Source organism: Thamnophis sirtalis, unplaced genomic scaffold (genome assembly GCF_051295495.1).
Source record: "Thamnophis sirtalis isolate CommonGarterSnake01/CBP01778 unplaced genomic scaffold, rThaSir2_p1.2 scaffold_6, whole genome shotgun sequence".
NCBI classification, from domain to species: domain Eukaryota; kingdom Metazoa; phylum Chordata; class Lepidosauria; order Squamata; family Natricidae; genus Thamnophis; species Thamnophis sirtalis.
In genome coordinates this window covers 35912876-35934323 of record NW_028261386.1, presented here as the reverse complement: position 1 = coordinate 35934323, position 21448 = coordinate 35912876, and the positions used below count along the sequence as shown (strand labels likewise).

Here is a 21448-nt window from a genome sequence, read left to right as displayed (position 1 = left end):
ATACATATTGTCTTATAAAATGTATAAAATGTGTATTGTCTTTCCTAGAGATACTTTCTCTTTCAAATCCATGCTAATATCCCTTCTTCCTGGATAGAACATTCCCCCCTCATGGTCCGCATCCCCCAAGATTCTCTCCAAATGCAACCAGACTTTCGAAACGAGCATTGCCCACGTTCCTTTCACGTGGAAACGTAAGTGGATGTTCTATTGACCCCGCCCCCTAGAGGGAGCAACTCTCGCTCCAAGTGGCCAATGAAGTGGGGCGTGGGCTTAGCTAATTCGTTGAACTGAAGCGGTTAAGGATGGAGGCGTCTGCCTGAAGGGGTCAAGAGAGTGTTAGGCAATCAAAGAGGGGAAAACGGGGAGGTTTAGTACAGGCAGCAGTGAGTCACCGCCAAAAGAGCGACGGGGCTTGGCTCTATGGAGGCTGTTAGTGGGTTGTTAGGGGGAATGGATATGCGAGACGTTGGGGCCGCCACTGAAGCAGGCCCGGACCTGCGCAGCCCCCCTTGAACAGTCTCGGCGGATAGCGCAGAGCTGCCACTCGGGGACGAAACGGTGGTTGGGTGTTTCTGAAGTCAGGGGCGGGACCCAGGCGCCACAGTTATTGGGCAAGCTCAGCCGAGGGGGTGGGGCGTCATGGCGGCCTTCGGATGCAAGTCGGGGTGGGGGTGTGGCTTCTGTGTGGCAACCGTTGAAGCAGGCTGGAGCTAGAGGCGAGGCTTCGTGGTGTGGGCCGGCAAGTGAGGCTGGTCCTCGGCTTTCTCCAGCGAGTCTCGGCGGCGAGGTTGGACCACCACGGTTGATCTCTGTATCTCGGCGAGCCACTCATCGCAACATGAATGAGGCTGACGGCCTGCGGCAGCGGCGGCCCCCTCGACCGCAAGTGCTTACCGAGGAGAACGCGGCGCAGGAAGGCAAGGATAGCAGGTGCGGGTGAGGTCTTTGCTTTTCTCCTGACTTCTCGGCGTTCCCTCTTCCCCGGGGAGGATAGGAGGCCCCGCGGCTTTCGGAAAGGGCGAAGATTTGGAGGGCGTCCTCGTCTCTTCCCCCTGCCTTGCTCACCGACGACAATATGGGGAGGTGGACGTCGGCTTCCTGAACCAGTGGGAGGGTCAAGCTGGACCGGCGTGGAGAGCTCGGTGCCGCCGGGTGGAGGTGCGGGGAAATAAGCGCTACATACTCAGGGATTTAGGCCTCTTGGTGTTTAGGAATAATAAATATTCCACGGCCTTTGCTGCTGATAATGCTTGGGAGGGAACCCACGCTGAAGTCAAGGGCAGATATGCCATTAAAAATAGTAAGTGGTGTCTGAAGATCCAGGGTAAATAACGGTGGTAGCTCCTAGAAATGGCTTTTGAAATGACTGGGCTCGATTGAAATCGGTGGGAATTAACAACTGGGAGAAGGGAATGTCCGGGCTATTTTTTTATGAGGAGTGGAATGGTTCAGGGAATGAAAATAATCTTCTTTCTCTCTGACTTTGCAAAATACAGCAAATGCCCACTGTTTGTTATTGTGCTCGGTAGTTATTTTAAAACAACATCTACATTTTTTTAAAAAAATGCAGGTAGGGTTATATGTGACATGTCATTTTTTTATAGCAACAATTTTATATATCCACACGTACAACTGATGAAAAGGAATATCCTTCTGATAGGTGGCAGAGTGTCTTTCTTAGATTAAGCAATTTTAACCTATAACCAGAGTTTCTTAATTTGTTTTGTTATTTTTCCTGTTTGCTTCACTTTCCTCTAGAACAGTGTTTCTCAACCTTGGCGACTTTAAGTCCTGTGGACGTAGTGCTGGCTGGGGGATTCTGGGAGTTGAAGTCCACAGGACTTAAAGTCGCCAAGGTTGAGAAACACTGCTCTAGAAAAGTGTAAAAGGCTCTGATGCTGTGCAAAGAAAAAATTCTATAATCGAAGCAATAAAACCACAGCAATTATAAAGCACTTACAAAAGCCATAGTTTTTCCTTCTAAGATGTACAGTAATTGTGGGTGAATAGGTACTTAAAAACTCTCATTTACTAAGAAATTATATCTTCATGTGTTCATTTATTTATATCCCACCTTCCCCACAACTACAACCTGGTAAAGTGAGCTGAAGGAGAGTGGCTGGCCCTAGGTCACCCAGTTAGCTTTCATGGCTAAAGCAGGTCTCTTGCTTTCTAGCCTATTGCCTTAATCACCAGACTAAAAAGGTTCTGGAGTTAGAGGTGGGTTGAGAAATCATATCTAATAAACTCTTCTGAAAAGGAAATACTATAGAAAGAGTGGTTAACTAAGTAGAAAGTGAAAAGTTCAGGAAGTTTAATATGTTGATATTTGGAACTACTTTGCAACAGCATTAATCATAAGTTGATTATTTAAAAAATGATTTGGAGATTTATATCTAAAACATGACTAAATATAATTAACTTCCTGCAGAACTGTATGAATATTGTCTGAAGCTAGCAAATGTTTTCTTTTGAAAAATATACAACTTGAATCTTAACATTTAATACTGTTATTTCAGTATTTAAAATTGAGGTATAAGATGTTTGCAGGTTTTATGTTTTCCAGAGAAGAATGTGATATCCTATGTATTTTAGTGCATATATGTGCTATAATAAAGTTAAAGTTAAATTACTTTTAGTTAGTTCCTTTCGCAGGCAAGAGGAAATATTACAACATATAACTTCTCAATATATAATTGCAGCTGGTGTAAGTTGCATTGCAGCTGAATAACTATGTACATTTTTGAGGAAATGTGTGGCTTTCCTACTTAAAATTATATAATATAAGGAAGAAGTTATATTGATATTTCAGGAGCTGCTTTGTTGTAGTAGTAAAGGTGCTGGGTTAAGAAAGTGGGGGGTTGTAAATCCTAATCTGTTTTACACACACATGCTGGTTGGGTAATCTATCATTCATTCACTTGCAGCCCAACGCATGTTTCAAGAGTTACTATGAGAAAAGAGGAGGAGGGAATATTCTCTTTTTCTAAGAGCAAACACGCTCTTGCAAAATTGTTGATTTCACACATGCTGGTTGGGTAACCTATCATTCATTCACGCATGTTTCAAGAGTTACTATGAGAAAAGAGGAGGATGGAATATTCTCTTTTTCTAAGAGCAAACACGCTCTTGCAAAATTGTTGATTTCACACATGCTGGTTGGGTAACCTATCATTCATTCACGCATGTTTCAAGAGTTACTATGAGAAAAGAGGAGGAGGGAATATTCTCTTTTTCTAAGAGTAAACACGCTCTTACAAAATTGTTGATTTTGTGTTTTGCATTGTCATTGCCTTTTGGTGATCTGCAAGAAATAGCTTATTAATTAGTACTTTTGTATGTTGTAAACTTGAGACAGGAGAAGTAAATTAAGGAAGCGTTCTCCAGGTTGTTGCTGTATACAGGTAATCCTCAATTTTTAACCATTCATTTAATGACTGTTCAGAGTTACAATGGCACTGAAAAGAGGTGACTTATGATCAGTTCTCCCAGAGTCACATGATGAAACTTTGAGTGCTTGGCAATTGGCATGTGTTTACATATCAGGGTCCTGGAATTACCACTTGCAACATCCTTAGGGAGCTTCTGACAAGTAAAGACAATGAGGGAAGCTAGATTCACTTAATGACCACATGATTTACTTAAAAACTGTAGTGATTTGCTTAACAATTATGGCAAAACTAATAAAATGGGACATGTCTCATTTAATAACTGCCTTGCTTAGCAACATAAACTTTGGGCTCAATTGTGGTTGTAAATGGAGGACTACCTGTATGAGTTTCCCATAATCCTCAAAAAGCATAATCATTATGAGTGTTACATCAAAAACTCACTCCCTCTTTCTCTTTTATTTTTGGGTACAAATGCAGGCACCACATTATAACATTATATGCCAATCTTGCATTATTTATGTGGAAATAAGACAGTGATTTACAACTCAGCGTGCATAGAATTTCAGCCATATTTTTTGTGAATGAAATTTTATATTTGGATTGTTTTGATGAAGACAATCTCCATCCTGTTTGTGGATTCCATATTGTGGAAGCAATAATTTAAATGCCATATATAATGGATTCAATATATTATATCTATTTTAATCAAGCCACAACATTGAGAAAAGCTAAAAGAGTTTCGTTCAAAGCTCAAGTCGTTTGCTTTTCTGAGCTTTTATTTAAAGCCTAGTAGTTTGCTCAAAGCTATCTTCCATAGTCTACCCAGAACCAAGAACCCTATATAGACATGCTTCTTAAGAGAAGGGCTGAAATAATTTTTCTGTAGTGTTTAGCTAATACTAAAGCTGTTGTTAATATAGAGCTTGTATTCATCTTTTATATTAACAGAATATTACAAATTTGGGGCCTGTTCCATTTATATGCCTCAATCTAAAAACCGTGAACTTTCTATAACTGGAGTTGTTTGTGAAATAAGTTCATCCCATTGATTTGGAAAAATGGTAGCAGAGGGTTTGTAAATCATTTTTTATGTTGGGCAAGGATGCTTCTGAGGATTGCAAGAAATTTTCACACATTTATACCTAAAAATGGCAGCTCAGTTTTCAGCAGTCTTGATAAAGTGGTTTCAACAGCTGTAAAAAAAGAATTTGAGAGACTGGTGTGGTTCTGAGACCTCAGGTTGTCCACCTTGTATTCTATATGTGTTTCAACAAAACTGTTTAATTGTACTTCAAATCCTTGCAATTTTACTATCCTTTAAGCAGAGTAGACCTACATTTTTGTCTGTGAGCTACAAAAACAAAACTATACCTCATACCAAACTAGCATCCAGAGTATCCTTTTAGTACCTCCATGCCTTAGAACAGAAGTTATATATTGGATAAATTTGTTTTGCTTGAGAAAGACTGCCTACTACTGTTAAGGAGGGAAGCTTTGTGACCATACAGTATCTAGAGCACGGGTGTCAAACTCGTGTCATGTTGCTGTCATATGATGTTTTTCAACATTTTTTTTCCTTTCGTGGAGCTGGGGTGGGCATGGCCGGTGCATCACGCACAGGCCATGCCCTGTGCGTGATGCATCCGGCCCATGGGCTGCCAGTTTGATGCCCCTCATCTAGAGGCACAGAAGGTAACATATCAAGTAGGATTTGGATATTTTGTTTACTTCTTTTTTTCCTTTTACTAATCATTCCTGATACCTTTTAAAGAAAATCTTTCTTTAAATTATTGAAGGAACGTTTAGTTTAGAACAGTGAGACTTAAACTGATTTCATCCATACAATGTCTATTTCTCCCACTTATTCTTAAGCTCTTTTCCAGTGTGTCTAATGATGTTTGAAATCTAACCACAAATTATGTAATTTCCCAATCTCTCCAAATTGATTACATTTCATCTCCCAGATTCCCACCTAGAATATTTAGAGATAATTCTTGTGGTGAACTGGAAAAGTAAAGATGCACTGCTGCAAATTCAACTGCATGTTTGCATAGTAGAAATTTACTTCCCAACAAAGTAATCTTGTCCTGAAATTGGTAAAGAGATTTATTGAAATATATTTGATAGTGCTAAGAAAGATGGTTTAAAAAACAGGGAGATTTAACTGTTAATGGCTACTTGTCTTGATGGATGTTCCCTGGTTTTGGAATTGCAGATAACATAATTTAAATACTTTGCTGGTGAGTAACACTAACTTTTTATTATCCACCTTTTTGAACATTTCAAATGGATCTTGTCAGCTACTGGAGGACACAAACTACAATACTGGAATAACTATTGGCCTGATTATAGTGGACTCTTACATTGTTAACTGCTCTTGTATAATCATGTTCTAATTTATGGTTTGGTTTATTTTTACAGAACTTACAGCAACAGGGTGTTTCGTGTAACTCTCATGAGTCTAGCTGTGTTATTAATTATTCCATTATTTGGAGCGCTCATTTTTCTGGATTGTCCAATAGATCCTCAGCTTATTAGGTGAGTACATAAGCATGTTTAATATTAGAGTTTTGCATGTGACTTCACTGAGGACGTTGTTATGAGGACTTTTTAGTTAGGGCTTTTTAGCTTTATGAATAGAACAGTGCTGTAGTCAACTATTTAGAAAAACTGTTGTGCCATTATTTATAGTTGTACAGAAATGAAAAACAACTGTTTTATATATTCCAAGTTAACAGGTGAACTTATGTGCCTTATACTACTTTTACTTGCTCCTTCAGATTCCCAAAACATACCATTTAATAGATACAATATATTTAATTTAAAACGTCATTTTTCTTAACCATGTTCTTTCAAGTCATTGTCTTAATGTGTGCTATGTGCACATGAATTTTCTTGGTTATAATATTTTACTACTTCTGTATTAAAATTAGTATGCAGTAACTGTACCTGCAGAAAGAATAGAAGGCTCATTTGTAAAAAATGAACAGTTAATTACAAATTAAATATGTGAAGAAAGAATGAATTGGTCCAGAGAAATAGGAAGACTAAGAAAGTTTAATTTTATCCAAATAAACTTTCTTAGTCTTCCTATTTCTCTAGACCAAGAAAAAAAGAGCTGAAAAAAGAGAAGTGAAAAATCTAAAAAACAAAAGGCAATGTACGAAGCACTGTACAGGTAGTCCTCAACTTACAACCACAATTGAGTCCAAAAATTCTGTTGCTAAATGAGACATGTGTTAAGTGAGCCCCATTTTATGACTTTTCTTGCCATAGTAGTTAAGTGAGTCACTTCAGTTGTTAAGTTAATAACAAGTTTCCCCATTGACTTTGCTTGTCAGAAGGTCGCAAAAGGTGATCACATGACTCCAGGATACTGCAACAGTCATAAATATGAATCAGTTGCCAACATTTGAATTTTTATCACTTAACCATGGGAATGCTGCAATGATCATGAAAAATGATCCTTTTTTCATTGTTGTAACTTCAAATATTCAGTAATGACCTATTATAAGTCAAGGACTACCTGTATAGGTACACTAGAAACAGATATAGTTTGCAAAGTTAAAAACATATATAATACCTGTGTAATAAATGAAAATTTAAATTAGACTTTACAATGGTATCTCAGTCTTCAACTGCTTTGAAACTCATCAAATTTGGCCCCACTCAGTAGGGGCTGTAGATGAGACCCCAATCATCACAGTTCGAATTGACCACAAAGAAAGGAGGTGAGCCAACACAATATCATGCCACCACCCTCAGTCCTCTGAAGCAATTCCTAAGAATACTATGGTCAGTGGTATACCAAAACCACCAAGAGATCAATTAACACAAAAATGGATTTGAATATAGATTTTAAAAAGCTAGATGATAAGAATGATTTGGAAAAGATTAAACTAGATATGTTGCTATTTCTAGTAACTCTTAATGGACTTTTGCTGACCAGATGAGGCTTTAAGAATTTGTTTATAGATGAGATATGGGATATGGAAAGAAGAAATAATTTGTTGTATTTTAACAGAAATTGATAAATTACTAAAATTGTTTATACTTGTGATGAAGGCAGAAGTCATTTCTTAACATACTGAACATATTTTTTTCTTTACTATATTTTTCCTTTTTTATTTTTCTTTCAATTCTATTCTTTTTTTTACTCCTTAATTTTTTATTTTGCATTACGTTGACCTTTTTAATTGTAATGTTTAATGTTGTTAAAATTGTTACCCACATAATTGGCTTGATCCTTAGGCTCATGGAAACTTTTGCCACATATGAAAATAATTGCATAACTTACTTTGGATGAATTGAACTACGCTGTTTTGAAAAATGTTTGATACATCTAAGTTATTTGGTATTTTGTTATTTTTGTATTAATCTCTTCCATATACTTATGAAAATCTTCCTTCTTGACAGCTTTAAAGAACCTCCTCCTCTCACTGGTGCTTTAGAGCAAAATGTTAAGCTTCGACAAGCAGAAAGATTATTTGAAAACCAGCTTGTTGGACCAGAGTCTATTGCAAATATTGGTGGTAAGCGCATATATTTGATAGAGATTTTTAATATCTGCTTAATAAGTTTATTTTTCCCCAGAAGTAATGTCTGGATTCTAAACTATACAAATTCTGAATTCTAAGTAACATGTAAGATAATTTGTATCCAATAAAGTTTTATGCTGATATAATATTACTGTATCACACAAATTAGCAAAAATCATACAGATATTTTGAATAAATGTGATATTACAGAAACAAAATCAAGTCCTTTCATTGTTCATATGCAAAGATTTACCAGTCTTCATAGATTCCAGATACTGAGGTACAATCAAGAACAATGACCTCTAGAACTGTGTTTCTATCAATCAAATATGGAAAACGCAATTAAATAATATTTCTGTATTTACATTTTTATATTAACTAGAGCAGTATGCTCCCTCCCATATTTGGGCATACCAGTACTTTGACATAATACTTACTTATTTCCTTGGCTCAACTGATAAGGGAGGAGAGTTTGTGGCTTAGTGGCTAATACAACTACCTAACATATAAAAACAGCCCAGGTCCAAATCCCAGTAAGGGTATGGCTAGCTGATGAGAGCTAAACAGCTTGAAATAGATCTATGCTAGTCTCCATTTATTTATTTATCAGCACAAATGCAACACACAAATGGTTTCCTGCCTGGAAGGCTCCTAGGGTGGAACTGAAAGGCAAAAAGGAAAGCAGTATGCTCCCTCCCATATTTGGGCATACCAGGTGCTTTGACAAATTACATACATATATACATATACACAGTGACGTGCGGTGAAGTTTACGGCTGGTGAGGCAAAAAGAAAGCGGCTTTTGCCTGCCCCGCAGCTATGTCCGAAATGGAGGCGTCCTGCTCCCCACAGCTATGTCCGACCCAGCTGCAGGGCGTGGGATGCCTCTATGTCAGACAGAAGCGGCGGAGCGCTTTCTTTCGACTTTTGCCTGCCCCGCAGGGCAAACACTTCCACCTTGCAGGCGCCAGAGCTGTAGGCTACTAGGAGTACATCCTGCCCACAGCAGAAGAGCGCCGGTTCCTGCTTCAGTTCCTGCCACCTGAAGGGTCCAGCTCTCCCAGGCTCTGCACCCAAAATCAACTCTCCTGCACGAACCTCGTCTCGTAGCCGCTGCAAAGGCTACCACTTCCGCAAAGGGCCCCGTCTCAGGCCGGTCAGTTGGAAGGAGGCGTCAGTTGCGCCCCCAATCCAGCCACCGCTTTCCGCGAAGGCAGCTTCTTTATCAGAGACTGCTTGAAGCCATTTATACCAGGCGACAGGGCTTAAGGCTGCAGCCTGCAATCATTTACCTTCTCCCCGAAGGTGATCTAGTTCTAAGCGTGTCTTTAAAGTCCCGGCGCTGCGCCTGCCATAGAGCGGGATGCGTCCCACTCTGTGGCCGGCGCAGCAGCATGGCTTTAAAGTCCCGGTGCGGTGACATGGCTTTAAAGTCCCGGTGCGGCGCCGGCCATAGAGCAGGACGCGTCCCGCTCTGTGGTGGGCGCAGCGGCAGGGCTTTAAAAAATAAAGTGCCCGCCTGCGCGCCAGCAGAGGCGGGTAAAATACACACACACACACAAATACACACACACACACACACACACACATTACTTATAATAATACAAATTACAATTACTTACAAATTACAATAATTTTGACTTCCTCCCCCCTCCCTCTGACCCACATACCTTTTCCAGCTGTTTCACAGAGGATTTCAACTCTTTTCTTGTCTGCCATGATGAAAATGTAAAAAAGATAAAAAGAAAAAGGTAAGAGCTGCTGAAGTAAGGCTGGATTAGCTGCTGCCAGAATCTCCAATGGATGACTCTGCTTGACTGTTTTAAAAAAGCCTCTAAAAAAGTGCCCTCTACATGAGGCGAAAGAACCACGTGCCTCATCTACATAAGGAATTTTTCGCCTTTTAACCCTTGCTTAACTCTGCTCAAGTGATCATAAAGATAGACTAAATGAGGCACGTGGTTCTCTCGCCTCCTCCTGCAGAGGGCACTTTTTTTAGAGGCTTTTTTAAACAGTTAAGCACTAAGCAGAGTCATCCACTGTGACTGGCAGCAACTACCTCAGCCTTTTTCCTATTTTTTTTTCTTTTCATGATGACAGTGGTGAGGCCCTGCCTCCCTGACTGCACGTCACTGCATATACATATACATACATACATACATACATACATACATACATACATCATACATACATATATATACACACACACACGGAACAAGTTTCTCTCATATCAACAAACTATTGATCAAAAGAGACTAATTTCATGTTTAAAGTACCTTACACTGATTTGTTGTAACAGAACCTTCAAGCTCTTTATTCCAAAGGGTTATAAAAATAATATTAATTCATTAGATTATAAAATGAGTGTTTATTTTTTTCACGTTACTTTTTCTTATGACATGGAATGTTAAGAGGCTTACATAGACAAATCTTACTTACTTTCAAAAGAGGAACTGAAATTGCTCTTTCACAAGAGACTAATATTCACCCATAATTTAAAACGTTCTTGCAGAATGCTTGGGTGAGAGGTATTTGGAAAAAGCTTTAAATAGATTACAGAACGTTTAGCATTACTGAATATGTATGATTTAACATTGACATCCCCCATATTTTACTTTGAGCATTTGTATGTAATGATTAGATATAATTATTAATATAATAATTGTGTAATTATATAATAATTAGAGAAATAAACAGACCCTTGGATCCCTTTCCAACTTGTAATATCTTCATAGGTAAATTATGCTTTCAAATATGCAATATTTTGCAGGAATATATGTACAGATTTAATCCAATGATTATTCAACATATTTTAAATTTTCTATCATAAATATCTCCTCTTTTCTTATTTGTGCACTGTAGGTTATATAACTTTACAAGGGAGTAATATAAATACATCTTCTAAAGAATTCCTGAATGTATTGCTTGTAAATTGTAATGAACAAATAGAAAAAATGTTATCATATTTATTCTAACAGGGACTAAATTCAAGTTTACTTGAGACTAGATTCTCAGTTTCTGTTTATATCATTGCCTGTACAGGCTACCCACTGTTTCTGGAGTACAGGATAGGCCATCCTCCATTCATTCTCAAATCATTGCAAAAGCACTCCTTGCTCTTGTTTTGAAATTTGATTCAAAAATAATATTTTCTATCTTAAGTTATCTTAAGTGCTTGTGAACAATTAGTCTACCTTGTTTCATTCCAGTCTAGGGAAATCTTGAGATCCAGTTGACCACAGTATCAGATATACCCCTTCCTTTCCAGTGGTTGGTCACTGGTTCTCATCTGGTCAGCAGCACTTTTTTTTCTTTCCATTTGATTTATCAGTGACCCTAAAAGCTCATGAAATCCAGTAAAGTGTTTTGGTCACCTTGTTTTCTTTACCTGTTTTGATAGCACACTTGCATCACATTCTTTTATCTTCCAATTTGGGTGTGTGTGTGTGCCCTTTTGGTCGTTTTTTCCCCAGGCTGGTTACTGTACTTTGTTTTTCATTCTCTGTATATTGTACTAAAATGTTAATTTGAAGCTATTTTCCTTTGTTTCTGTGAAGCTGAGCCATTAGTTTCTCATTGCCACAACGTTTTTGTAGAGCCACAGTAGAACACAGAAAGTGGGGGGGGGGGCTTATTCTCTCTGCTTTGATCATTGTGGCATCAATGTAATGACTATGCAGTAAAGGTAGGAGGAAGAATTTGCATTATTGTCAAAGGGGAGAATATGGGAAGGAAGTGTGAAGACATCAGTGCCTGCTAACTTGGGAAAGCATGAAAAAGGGGAAGGACTAGTTAAGAGGGAACTGTTTTTGTTTTTTTAAAGCAGGCAATTATAGACATGTCCCCTCTGTGCATGAATGAGGGGCAAGAAGCAGAACAAAGGTCCCTGGTGACCAAAGTCCAAATTGAGCAGTAACCTGCTAAACAATTGCAATCAAGATGCAGATCTTTTAAATCAGCCTTGGGAACAACCAAGTAGTTTAGATTGCTGTGCAGAATTGTTCTAATTTATATATTGTATATATAATTACTGAAGCTTGCCTTATTCCATAGTCTTTTTCTTTTTTAAAGAAGCAGCTGTTAAGTGTATATTTTGGGGAATTAAAGTAATCGTTAATTCTTTGTGGATCCTATCAGTTTCTGAGTATCAGTTTCTGATTTTTGCTAATTAAAAACCTAATAACCCAATAAGCTTAACGTCCCTAAAATTGAATTTTGATTACATTATGCCAGAAAAAGGTACTGAAAGGGGGTGGGTAAATTACCTAGTAATCCTTTGGCTTTTAGATTTAAATTAATCAAGCATTATAATATGATATATATAGAAAAGTACATAGATTCTAGATTTATTATCAACATTAAAAATAATATCTCAAATTGTATTCTGAATTCTCAAGAACATATTGTTTTTGGTTTTTGTTAGTGTACAAAATGTAAGATTCTCATAAAATATGAATATGCTCATTTCATCTATTTTCCTGGAAAAGTCCAGGAAAGCAAGCACAGAACTTTTGCTTCAGAAATCTGTTTATTTCTAAGAACAGGTTTGTAAAAGAAGGATTTGATTTCAGAATCAATTCAGATTCAGAATTCTCAGAAGAGGAAGTTTGAAACTTTCATCATGCCACCCTCTAGGCTCATCCATGTCATCATTGATGACTTGGTTATTTGAAAAAAGATTAAAAGAAGTTAGATAAGGCTGAATAAGAGAAAATAAAATTAAGAGAAAGTAATTGTATTATATTGTCTTTTATAACAACACTTTTAATGTGTTTTATGGGAACCTAGCAATTTCTGAATAGTCCTCTTTGTAATTTCAGTAGTGCTAAGAAAGCTATTTTTAGAAATCTAAGATAGGTAATAGCCATCATAATGACAAGGTATAATCATCTGATAAAATTAAAGATACTCACAATTTGGTCCAAACAACCATTTGAGGCTTTCTATTCCATATATGAAACTTGCTGTTCCATATATTAGAACTTTATATGATATGTGAACTCATTCTTTCATTATCGCCTACATGACATAGTCTTTAGTAACAACTCAGAAGTTGCAGCTGGTATAAAATGATGTGGATTTTATATAATGTGGATTTTTAAAGTTAATTGTTATTGTAAATAGCCATGACTGTAATAATTAAATAGAAGAACTACATCAATAAATTCCTTCAGTGTAGACTTCCATTGATTTGAAATAATTGTGGTAGGTTTCCAGCACAATTCATAATGCTTAAGGTCCTAAATCTCTTAATAGTGCAGTACCAAGTTATATTTTCCATTCATTGTAAACATTTAGGGAGGTTCTATTGAAGATTCACTCTTCTGGGAAGGTATATGGGATATGGACCAGGTGATAGGCCTTCTTAGTAGCAGCTCCCAGCGAGTTTTTGACCTTTGGTGTTCAGGCGACCATCATATATTATTTGTTACTTATATTACTGTTTTAATTATAATATACTTTGAATTGTTGCTTCTCCCCCCCCCCAGGTCTATAAACAGGGTGGTCTATAAATAATAAAGCTTATTGCTAATGGAAGCAAATGCTTTTCAGTGATAATCTTATATTATTCTATTTTTGTAAAAACATGCCAATATGGAAGGCAAACTTTAGTTTTGCTTTTTGAAGGTTTTGTGACCTCACTCTATAGAAAGCATTTGGGGTGTTTTGAAATCTTATATAAGCCTTGTGTGTTAAATAACATGCATAACATGCATGTCACTGCTTGTCTCTCATAGATGTGTTGTTTACTGGTACTGCTGATGGAAAAATTCTGAGGATTGAAAATGGGAAAATTTCCACTTTAGCACGTCTTGGCCATGGTCCTTGTGGTAAACAAACACTACTTATTTGTTATTCCTTTTATATTGTGATTTGACTTGTTTAGTAAACCATTTTCAGATTTGTTGCATACTTTCCACTGAATATTTTTAAATATGTGAAAATTTATTTCATCCTATGTAGTTGGTGCATTTTACAGTGGTACTTTTGGTTGTGTAGTTGTCCAACTCAGCATGGGCAGCATCGCACAGCCTCCCCCAACTGGCTATCCCGGTTGGGTCCTGGCTCAACCAATGACAGTGGTTGTGAAAAACCTATGGACATTTGATTAACAACCTCTTTTTAATGTGAAAGATAACACGATAGGAATGGTCCTCTGCAATAAAATCTTGATAATATTTCTGGTTAACATTCCTTAGGTACTGTGATACAATATTCATCATTATGTGCTTAGCTTTCTTTAGCAAGTGAAAAACTACTTAAAAACGACCAGGTTATAAATGCACATCAGAATTTAGGACAAAATGAAATCAGATGTATTGACTATAAAAGCCTATCTAGACTTATGTTTAGAGGAATTTATTTATATTTATTTACAAGAGCCAGTTGGTGTAGTGGTTAAAGCATCAGGATAAAAACCAGGAGACTGTGAAGTCTAGTCGTGCTTTGGCACCAAGTCAAGTTAGAGTAATCTTGGGCCAGTTGCACTCAGCTTCTGAAAATCCTTGCCAAGAAAACTTCAGGGACTTGATCAGGCAGTCTCTTGAGAATTGGACACAATTGAGCAGAAGAAAAAAAGAATATTTATTTTTTCAGAGATGGGCAGTGAATAATTCTCTAGGTGTTACTGAATTCAGTTTCCTTCAGACTTAATCAACTTGATCAAGAAAAAGAGGTAATAAGAGTTGGTTGTGGAAGGTATTTGGAAAGTCATGTACTGTCCATCCCTTCAAGTCTTGCAAGATGGCCTGGTTTAACTACATCAAAATAATATGGGTTTTGTCAATATTTAATTATATGAAGAAAAAGTATATAAAGCTATACAGATGTTTTTGAATATACAAAATGTCTATTTTTTATTATTCAGATTCAAGATTATTGATATTCTGTTTTAGAAGTACAATAGAAACTTTTGTTTAGAAGCTGCATACTTTATATCTATTTGTATTTTCTAAAAAGGTACAAGAGAAGATGAGCCTACATGTGGGAGACCACTAGGAATCCGTGTTGGACCAAACAATACTCTTTTTGTTATAGATGCCTATTATGGACTGTTTGAAATAAATCCTATCTCAGGCAAGTCTACCTCTCCTCCCCACATACCCATTGTGCCAAACCCTAACTGGTTTTAATTATACTTTGAATGGTAAGCTTTAAGCCACGATATGCAAGTGACACCTATTTTGAATTCTGCTTAAGAATCTGCTAATTTTTTTTGAATCTTTAATATTAAATAAATTCAGAAATGTCATAAATAGAAGTGATACACTCATGATTACAAAACATACACATAAGTACAAAAGAGCAAAGAGGTGTTTTTAAAAAAAATGTTTTTCTGTGACCAGGTGCAGTCAGGCCACTTGTGTCTTCAAAGATTCCTATTGAAGGGAAGAACATGTCCTTTTTGAACGATCTTACAATGACTCGGGATGGAAGGAAAATCTATTTTACAGATTCTAGTAGTAAATGGCAGAGAAAAGATTATTCCTTATTAATCATGGAGGCTTCAGATGATGGACGGTAAATATGTTAGCCTGAGTTGTAAATTATATAACAAAATTATGATCAAGCATCACGTGGAGAAAAATTTTTCTGGGGAGGGTGGGGGATGGTATTTCTAGAAACCAATATTCTTATTTGATGGTTATTATTAAAATATTTACTTAAAATAGTGAAGTAACATTTACACTTCATCTGTTGACATTCTTAATTCAGATATCTTTCCTTATCCTTTCTTCCTTAGCATAGGAAATCGGTATTCTTTTCTATTCTATACATAGTTACTTATCCCCAAGGATAGTGGCCCCCAACTTTTTGGGCCCCAGGGACCAGTTCCGTGGAGAGAGATGCTTCCATGGATTGGAGGGGGTGTGATTTTGTGTGCTGTCTGCATCCAACGGATGGGGCTTCGCTTGTTTGTGTGGCTTGGTTTCTGGCATGCCACAAACCGGTGCCAGTTAATGGACCTGGGGTTGGGGTCCCTTGCCCAAAGAGAATAATATGATGGATATGTGGAGGGGGTTAGTGGTATTTTGGTGCTACTGGCCCTGTTATAAACCTAAATACCACTTTGTTTCTTGGTACAATTCAAACATTGGAGATAAATGTAATTTTTAAGTTACCTCCGAGACCACTGTATTCCATATTAACCTGTGTGGGCCTTAAAAACTAATGATTGGTGAGGCATATTTGATTCAGGCAAGTTAAAAGGCCTTCTTAGTAGTATAACTAAGCTCTGAAATTTCCTAGCCTGAGAGGCCAGTTGTTCCATCTGGGCTGGTTTTTTTTAAAATAGACTCAGCTATAGCTGTTCTTATACATATGGGTAATTCATATATATTTTGACATACGGTTGTCAAAGATATTGAGATTGAGAGGGGATTAGTAATACAATTAGTAATGCCCTATAATTGTTCTGTCTTTAGTTTACTTGAATATGACACAGTCACAAAGGAAGTCAAAGTTTTAATGGAAGGACTCCGATTTCCAAATGGAGTTCAGCTGTCTCCTGCTGAAGACTTTGTGTTGGTGGCTGAAACAACTATGGCAAGAATACGAAGGTAGATGAGATACTTGTAAGGGTGCGGAATAGATCCAGCTATTTTGTTAAGAATTGATTAAATTCTAGTTTACTTTATATGATAGACTTTTCCTATTTATGTATTATCCTGCTAAGCAAGGAGGATTTTTACTAAGTCACTGTGTTCTGTAATTTCTAAAGAACGATACTACGATGCTATGTAGGTTTTGTGATCTTTATTTTTTAGTAAGCTATAAACTTTATCCTGTCCTTTGTATTTGTTCTGTAATGCTGTTGTTTTAATGTATTCTGTATTCTTTGTACATGTTCCAACTGTTCTGATCATTAGGGTAGTAGATTAGAAATTTAGCATAAAATATTAATACATTCTTTGTTTCACATAGCAAATTTGTAAAATGTTATGTGTTTTTAGGTATTATGTATCTGGTCTAATGAAAGGTGGAGAGGACCTGTTTGTCGAAAACATGCCTGGTTTTCCAGACAACATCCGTTTAAGTAGCTCTGGAGGTTATTGGGTAGCTATGTCAGCTATTCGAGCAAATCCTGGATTTTCTATGGTGGATTTCTTATCTGAAAAACCATGGATTAGAAGAATCATATTTAAGGTAAGAAACAACAGTAACAAATCTTATGTATTGACATACTAGATTGAGCTCAGCATCCTCTAAATGAAATTCTTTTGAATAGGTTCCCTTTGGAAATAATTTATTTCTTTTCCCTGTCCTAGCCATTGCAACTTTTTAAAAAGTATTTTATTTGTTTAATAACACAGAACAAGAGAAAAAGGTTAAAATAATTAAAAAGTGGAGAGGAAATAAAAGGAATGCAACAATCATTGTAATAGTTGTTAAAGTTGCAGTCAGTACAAACTTACTGAAAAATATGGATTAATACGCACCCAAAAAGGGGCTTGTATGAGTTTGTATTTTTAACTCTGAATTTCAGGATGAATAACAAATGAAAATTGTACTGCCAGTTTCTTTTGGTAGTAGCAATTATTGTTTTGGCTCCCTACTTGGCCATCCTTAAATATGGCAGTTAAAAAAAAGTTGGCAAATAAATGTTTTCAGTTGTAGTTCAGTAGGTGGTTCTGTTGCTTTTACTGACATTCTGCGTATATAATATCAACTTCTGGCTGTTAGAAAACATCATGCTGCCCTGCCCCTCCCCCCCTACACACACACACAAACAGTTACATGATCATGATCTGGGTACTTAGCAAGCTGTTTGCATTTGCAATCAATTGTTAAGTAAACACCTCACACACATGTGATTGCTATTTGCAATCCTCTCTACATGCTTCCCCAGAAAGTCAATAGAGAAGCTAGCAGAGAAGGTTGCAAACTGCTGCTGCAGCTGCTTGCCAAGAGGATTCCATCTCATCTCTGGGGGATGACTGAAAGAGCTGCCTGCTAAGGGGAGCTGAACTACTTCACTGTTCTGGAGATGATATGAGACTTCTGCACTCCGCGGAATGCATTCTCTTCTGCACTGAGAAATGACATCCTCAGAAACTGAACTCGGATCCTGATGATTTGAGCTTTGTTCGTGCACCTGCAGAAGGAGTTCTCTTCTGCATGCAGAGAAGAGATGACAGCTTCCCATTACCCTGTGGAAGGCATTCTCTTCTACATTCAGAAAGATGACATCATTTGGCAGGTTGCTTTTTCAGCCAGCCCCTGGAGACAAGAGGGAGCCAAACCCAAGCATAGAGCCAGCACAATAAGGTAAACAGTGTGAGGTTCCTCAAGTGGGTGGGGGAGGCCTGGGGCAGGCCACACAGAAGTGTCTGTCTCTCAGAGACTGAAAATCCTGCTTAGATTTCAGCCGGGATGATTTTCAGCTTCTGAAAAGCGTTCAGAAGCTGCAAAGCATTCCAGGGCTCTCCTACCTAGGCCCCAGGCATTTGTGCTCCCTACGTGGGTTTCTGTCCACTTAAAAACCACTGTGATCACTTAACCCACAGAATTGCTTAATGACCAGTGCTAGGATTGCAGTTGTTGAGCCAAAAGTCCACATGGGCAGTCATGTGACATCGCATTTAACAACCACATTCCTCGGTAATCGAGATTCCAGCTCAATTTTGATCATAAACAACTATATGAAGGATTACTGCAAAAACCATGTAGGCTGAAATGGAGCAAAAAATATCTTAACGTTGTGATATAACAAACATTCTTTTTGTGTATCATAATTATAGTCGTCAATTTGATGTGTGAGATGTTATAATTTGCTTTTTTTCATATTCCTACCATAATTATTTTAAAAAGTTACACAATTGCAGGTGATAGTTATATAAGTTGTAGTTAACGTGTAATATCTTAGGGCCATGATGGCACGTGGAGCCATTTGTTTGCGCACACCTGGCGTTTCCCTGTTGGCTCCAGCACGCATGCACGCGCTGGCCAGCTGATTTTGGCCTTCTTTTTCAGCCGTTTTTCACCCTCCCTGAAGCCTCTGGAGGGCAAAAAACCATCCAACTCACAAACTGGAAGTACGGGAACGGCACTACTGGCAGACTGGAAGTCAACCTTCCTAAACTTCTGGGTTGCTTGTACAGCTGTTTTTCGCCTTCTGGAGACTTCAGGGAAGCTCCTGAAGCCTCCGGGGGGTTTAGGGAGGCTGTTTTTGCCATCCCCAGATGCCTAGAAAGCCTCTAAAGTCTGGGGAGGGCAAAAAAAGCCGCGCCAAAAGTGAGGGAAAGAGCGCGCTGGTCGTGTGTACATGCACATGGGGGGATCGCACACATAGCACTATGGGTGTGGGCACACCCGCGCAAGACCCCCCTGTGCTCCCCCCACTTTTGGCACGCAATCCAAAAAAGGATCTCTTAATGGCATAAATCTAAACCTAATGAAAAAGAAATCCAACTAATATTGAAGTTTACTAATCAAATTTACTAATTTCAATACACGTCCATTGATTAACAGTAACTATTATTATCACTTATATTCCAGAGTGCTTAACTTTGTCTTGCATTATGCATATTCAGGTATTTAAAACATGTTATAATGTAACAGTTGATAGTAAATGATTCAATCATCTCAAATGTTGTAATGTTGATTAAAAGAAAACTGTCTTTAACGATTGTTTGTGTTTCAGCTGCTCAGTGCAGAAACTGTGATAAAATTTGTGCCCAAGTACAGCCTTGTGGTAGAATTAAGTAATACTGGATCTTACAGAAGAAGTTTCCATGATCCAAATGGAATGGTGGCAACATATGTAAGCGAAGCACATGAATATAATGGACATCTCTATGTGGGGTCTTTCCGATCCCCTTTTATTTGTAAGTTGGACCTTAAGGATATCTAATTCTGAGTTGAAAGCATTACTGCTGTCGCCTTGAATTAATCCAGAACGACAAAGAAGGATGAGACACATTTTGGACAAAAAAGAAGAATGGAAGCACAGTCAGTCATGAACATTGTAACACTGTTTAACTAGCAGGGTGCAGAATTAGTCCTTACTTAGGCATGCCATACCTTAAAACCTGTGAATTACCTTGTTTAAATTATCTTTCAAAATGGTGGGCTGTGTAGACGTTTTTGGTGCACTGTACCCTCTCTATAGCACCTTTATTACCTTTCCAGAAGGTAAATAAAATACAAATTACCTCATGAAACAATATTTGTTGCATTTAATATTTTAGAAATGCTATTCAAATCCATTATATGTAAGTGATCAGCTTTTCAAAATTCAAAATTTGGTCCTGTAAATACATCATTGCTCTGAAGTTCCTAATCTTAAATGATCTAATACAGTGAACTTATTTCCAACTTGGTTTCTCTTTATAAGCATGTTTTAATGCATGCACTATATAATAGCAGTGCAATTTATAGTTATATCAATAAATTGAAAGTACTACAGCTATAATTCCATTTCTAGTCAATGCTATTTTCTGCATGGAAACACATGGAATTACTTGTATGGGAGTCTCTAAAGCTAAAGCTAATGTAACTAATTTAAGAAAAGCTGGTTTAACTGTCTTATTGTTCCTCTAATCATTGACATAAGTCTTTCAGGCAGAATAATGTTTTAATATTGGGGGTGGGGTGTTAAAAAAAAGTCAGGATGGCAGCCATAAACATGCAATCAAAGCTCTACTGTTTTTTAAATGTTTGTCACTATGCATATTAAAAATTGATGGGGCTTTGGTCAGATGAATGTGGTGACATTTTTTTTACCTGTTCTATTGCACAAATCCATTTAATATCCTTAGCTTTTAAATGGGGGGTTGCCTCTAGTGCTGCTGAATATAATTCTTAATCTAGCAGACGTGGTGAATGTTATTTAAAATTGCACTCCAGTAAACGTGTAGAATACTATCATTTCTCCATCTTGCATTAAATTCTCATACTATTTCACTGGTATATGATGGTACTAATTTCCAAAGAAGCCTCTCTGCCTCTAATCAGTAGGTCAAAACTTTATTAATGTAATATTAAATATGAGATTTAATCAAAAGTCTGTTAATTATGACTGAAATTTCTTTTTCAGATGCATAAGAAACTAATCTTGGCTACCCAAAGCATATTTTATTAAATAGATTTGGCATTATAAAGTTAAGTGCTTTCATTATGTATGAACAGGGTTTTTTTCAAAAATGTTGACATAAAGAGTTTAAAAACCAGTATAAAAAAATCATGCATATATTGTGTTGTTTCATGTGACCAGTTCCATCTCACAAATCCCTCTCATCCTCCAAACAGCCCAGGTGGAACTCAAAATCCAAAAATAACAAAAATAAACTGCATGTCGAATTAAACTCCGTAGGCAGAATGCATGTTTTTCTGGTGCTGCTTTTCAAAGAGGAAGTATCATCTGCAGAAAAGATCTACATATAATTGGCTTTACTTACATGAACAACCTTCACACACACATCAAAAACAAAAACTTTAAAAAAAAATCCAGAGGCAAAGAGGTTCTTCTAGGTTGCAGATGGTTCACAAGTCTTGCATTTGAGTTTAACACTC

General features: G+C 37.3%; 1 protein-coding gene across 1 annotated transcript; it reads left to right on the top strand.

Moving 5' to 3' along the window:
- The first annotated feature begins 677 nt into the window (after window positions 1–677).
- On the top strand, window positions 678–20639 carry APMAP (adipocyte plasma membrane associated protein). Its single transcript, XM_087717579.1, has 9 exons — window positions 678–933; window positions 5817–5933; window positions 7812–7927; window positions 13672–13764; window positions 14894–15010; window positions 15280–15454; window positions 16360–16494; window positions 16888–17080; window positions 19578–20639. Exons 1-9 carry the CDS (start codon window positions 842–844, stop codon window positions 19785–19787), a joined length of 1248 nt encoding a protein of 415 aa, XP_087573705.1. The 5' UTR covers window positions 678–841; the 3' UTR covers window positions 19788–20639.
- The last annotated feature ends 809 nt before the right edge of the window (window positions 20640–21448 follow it).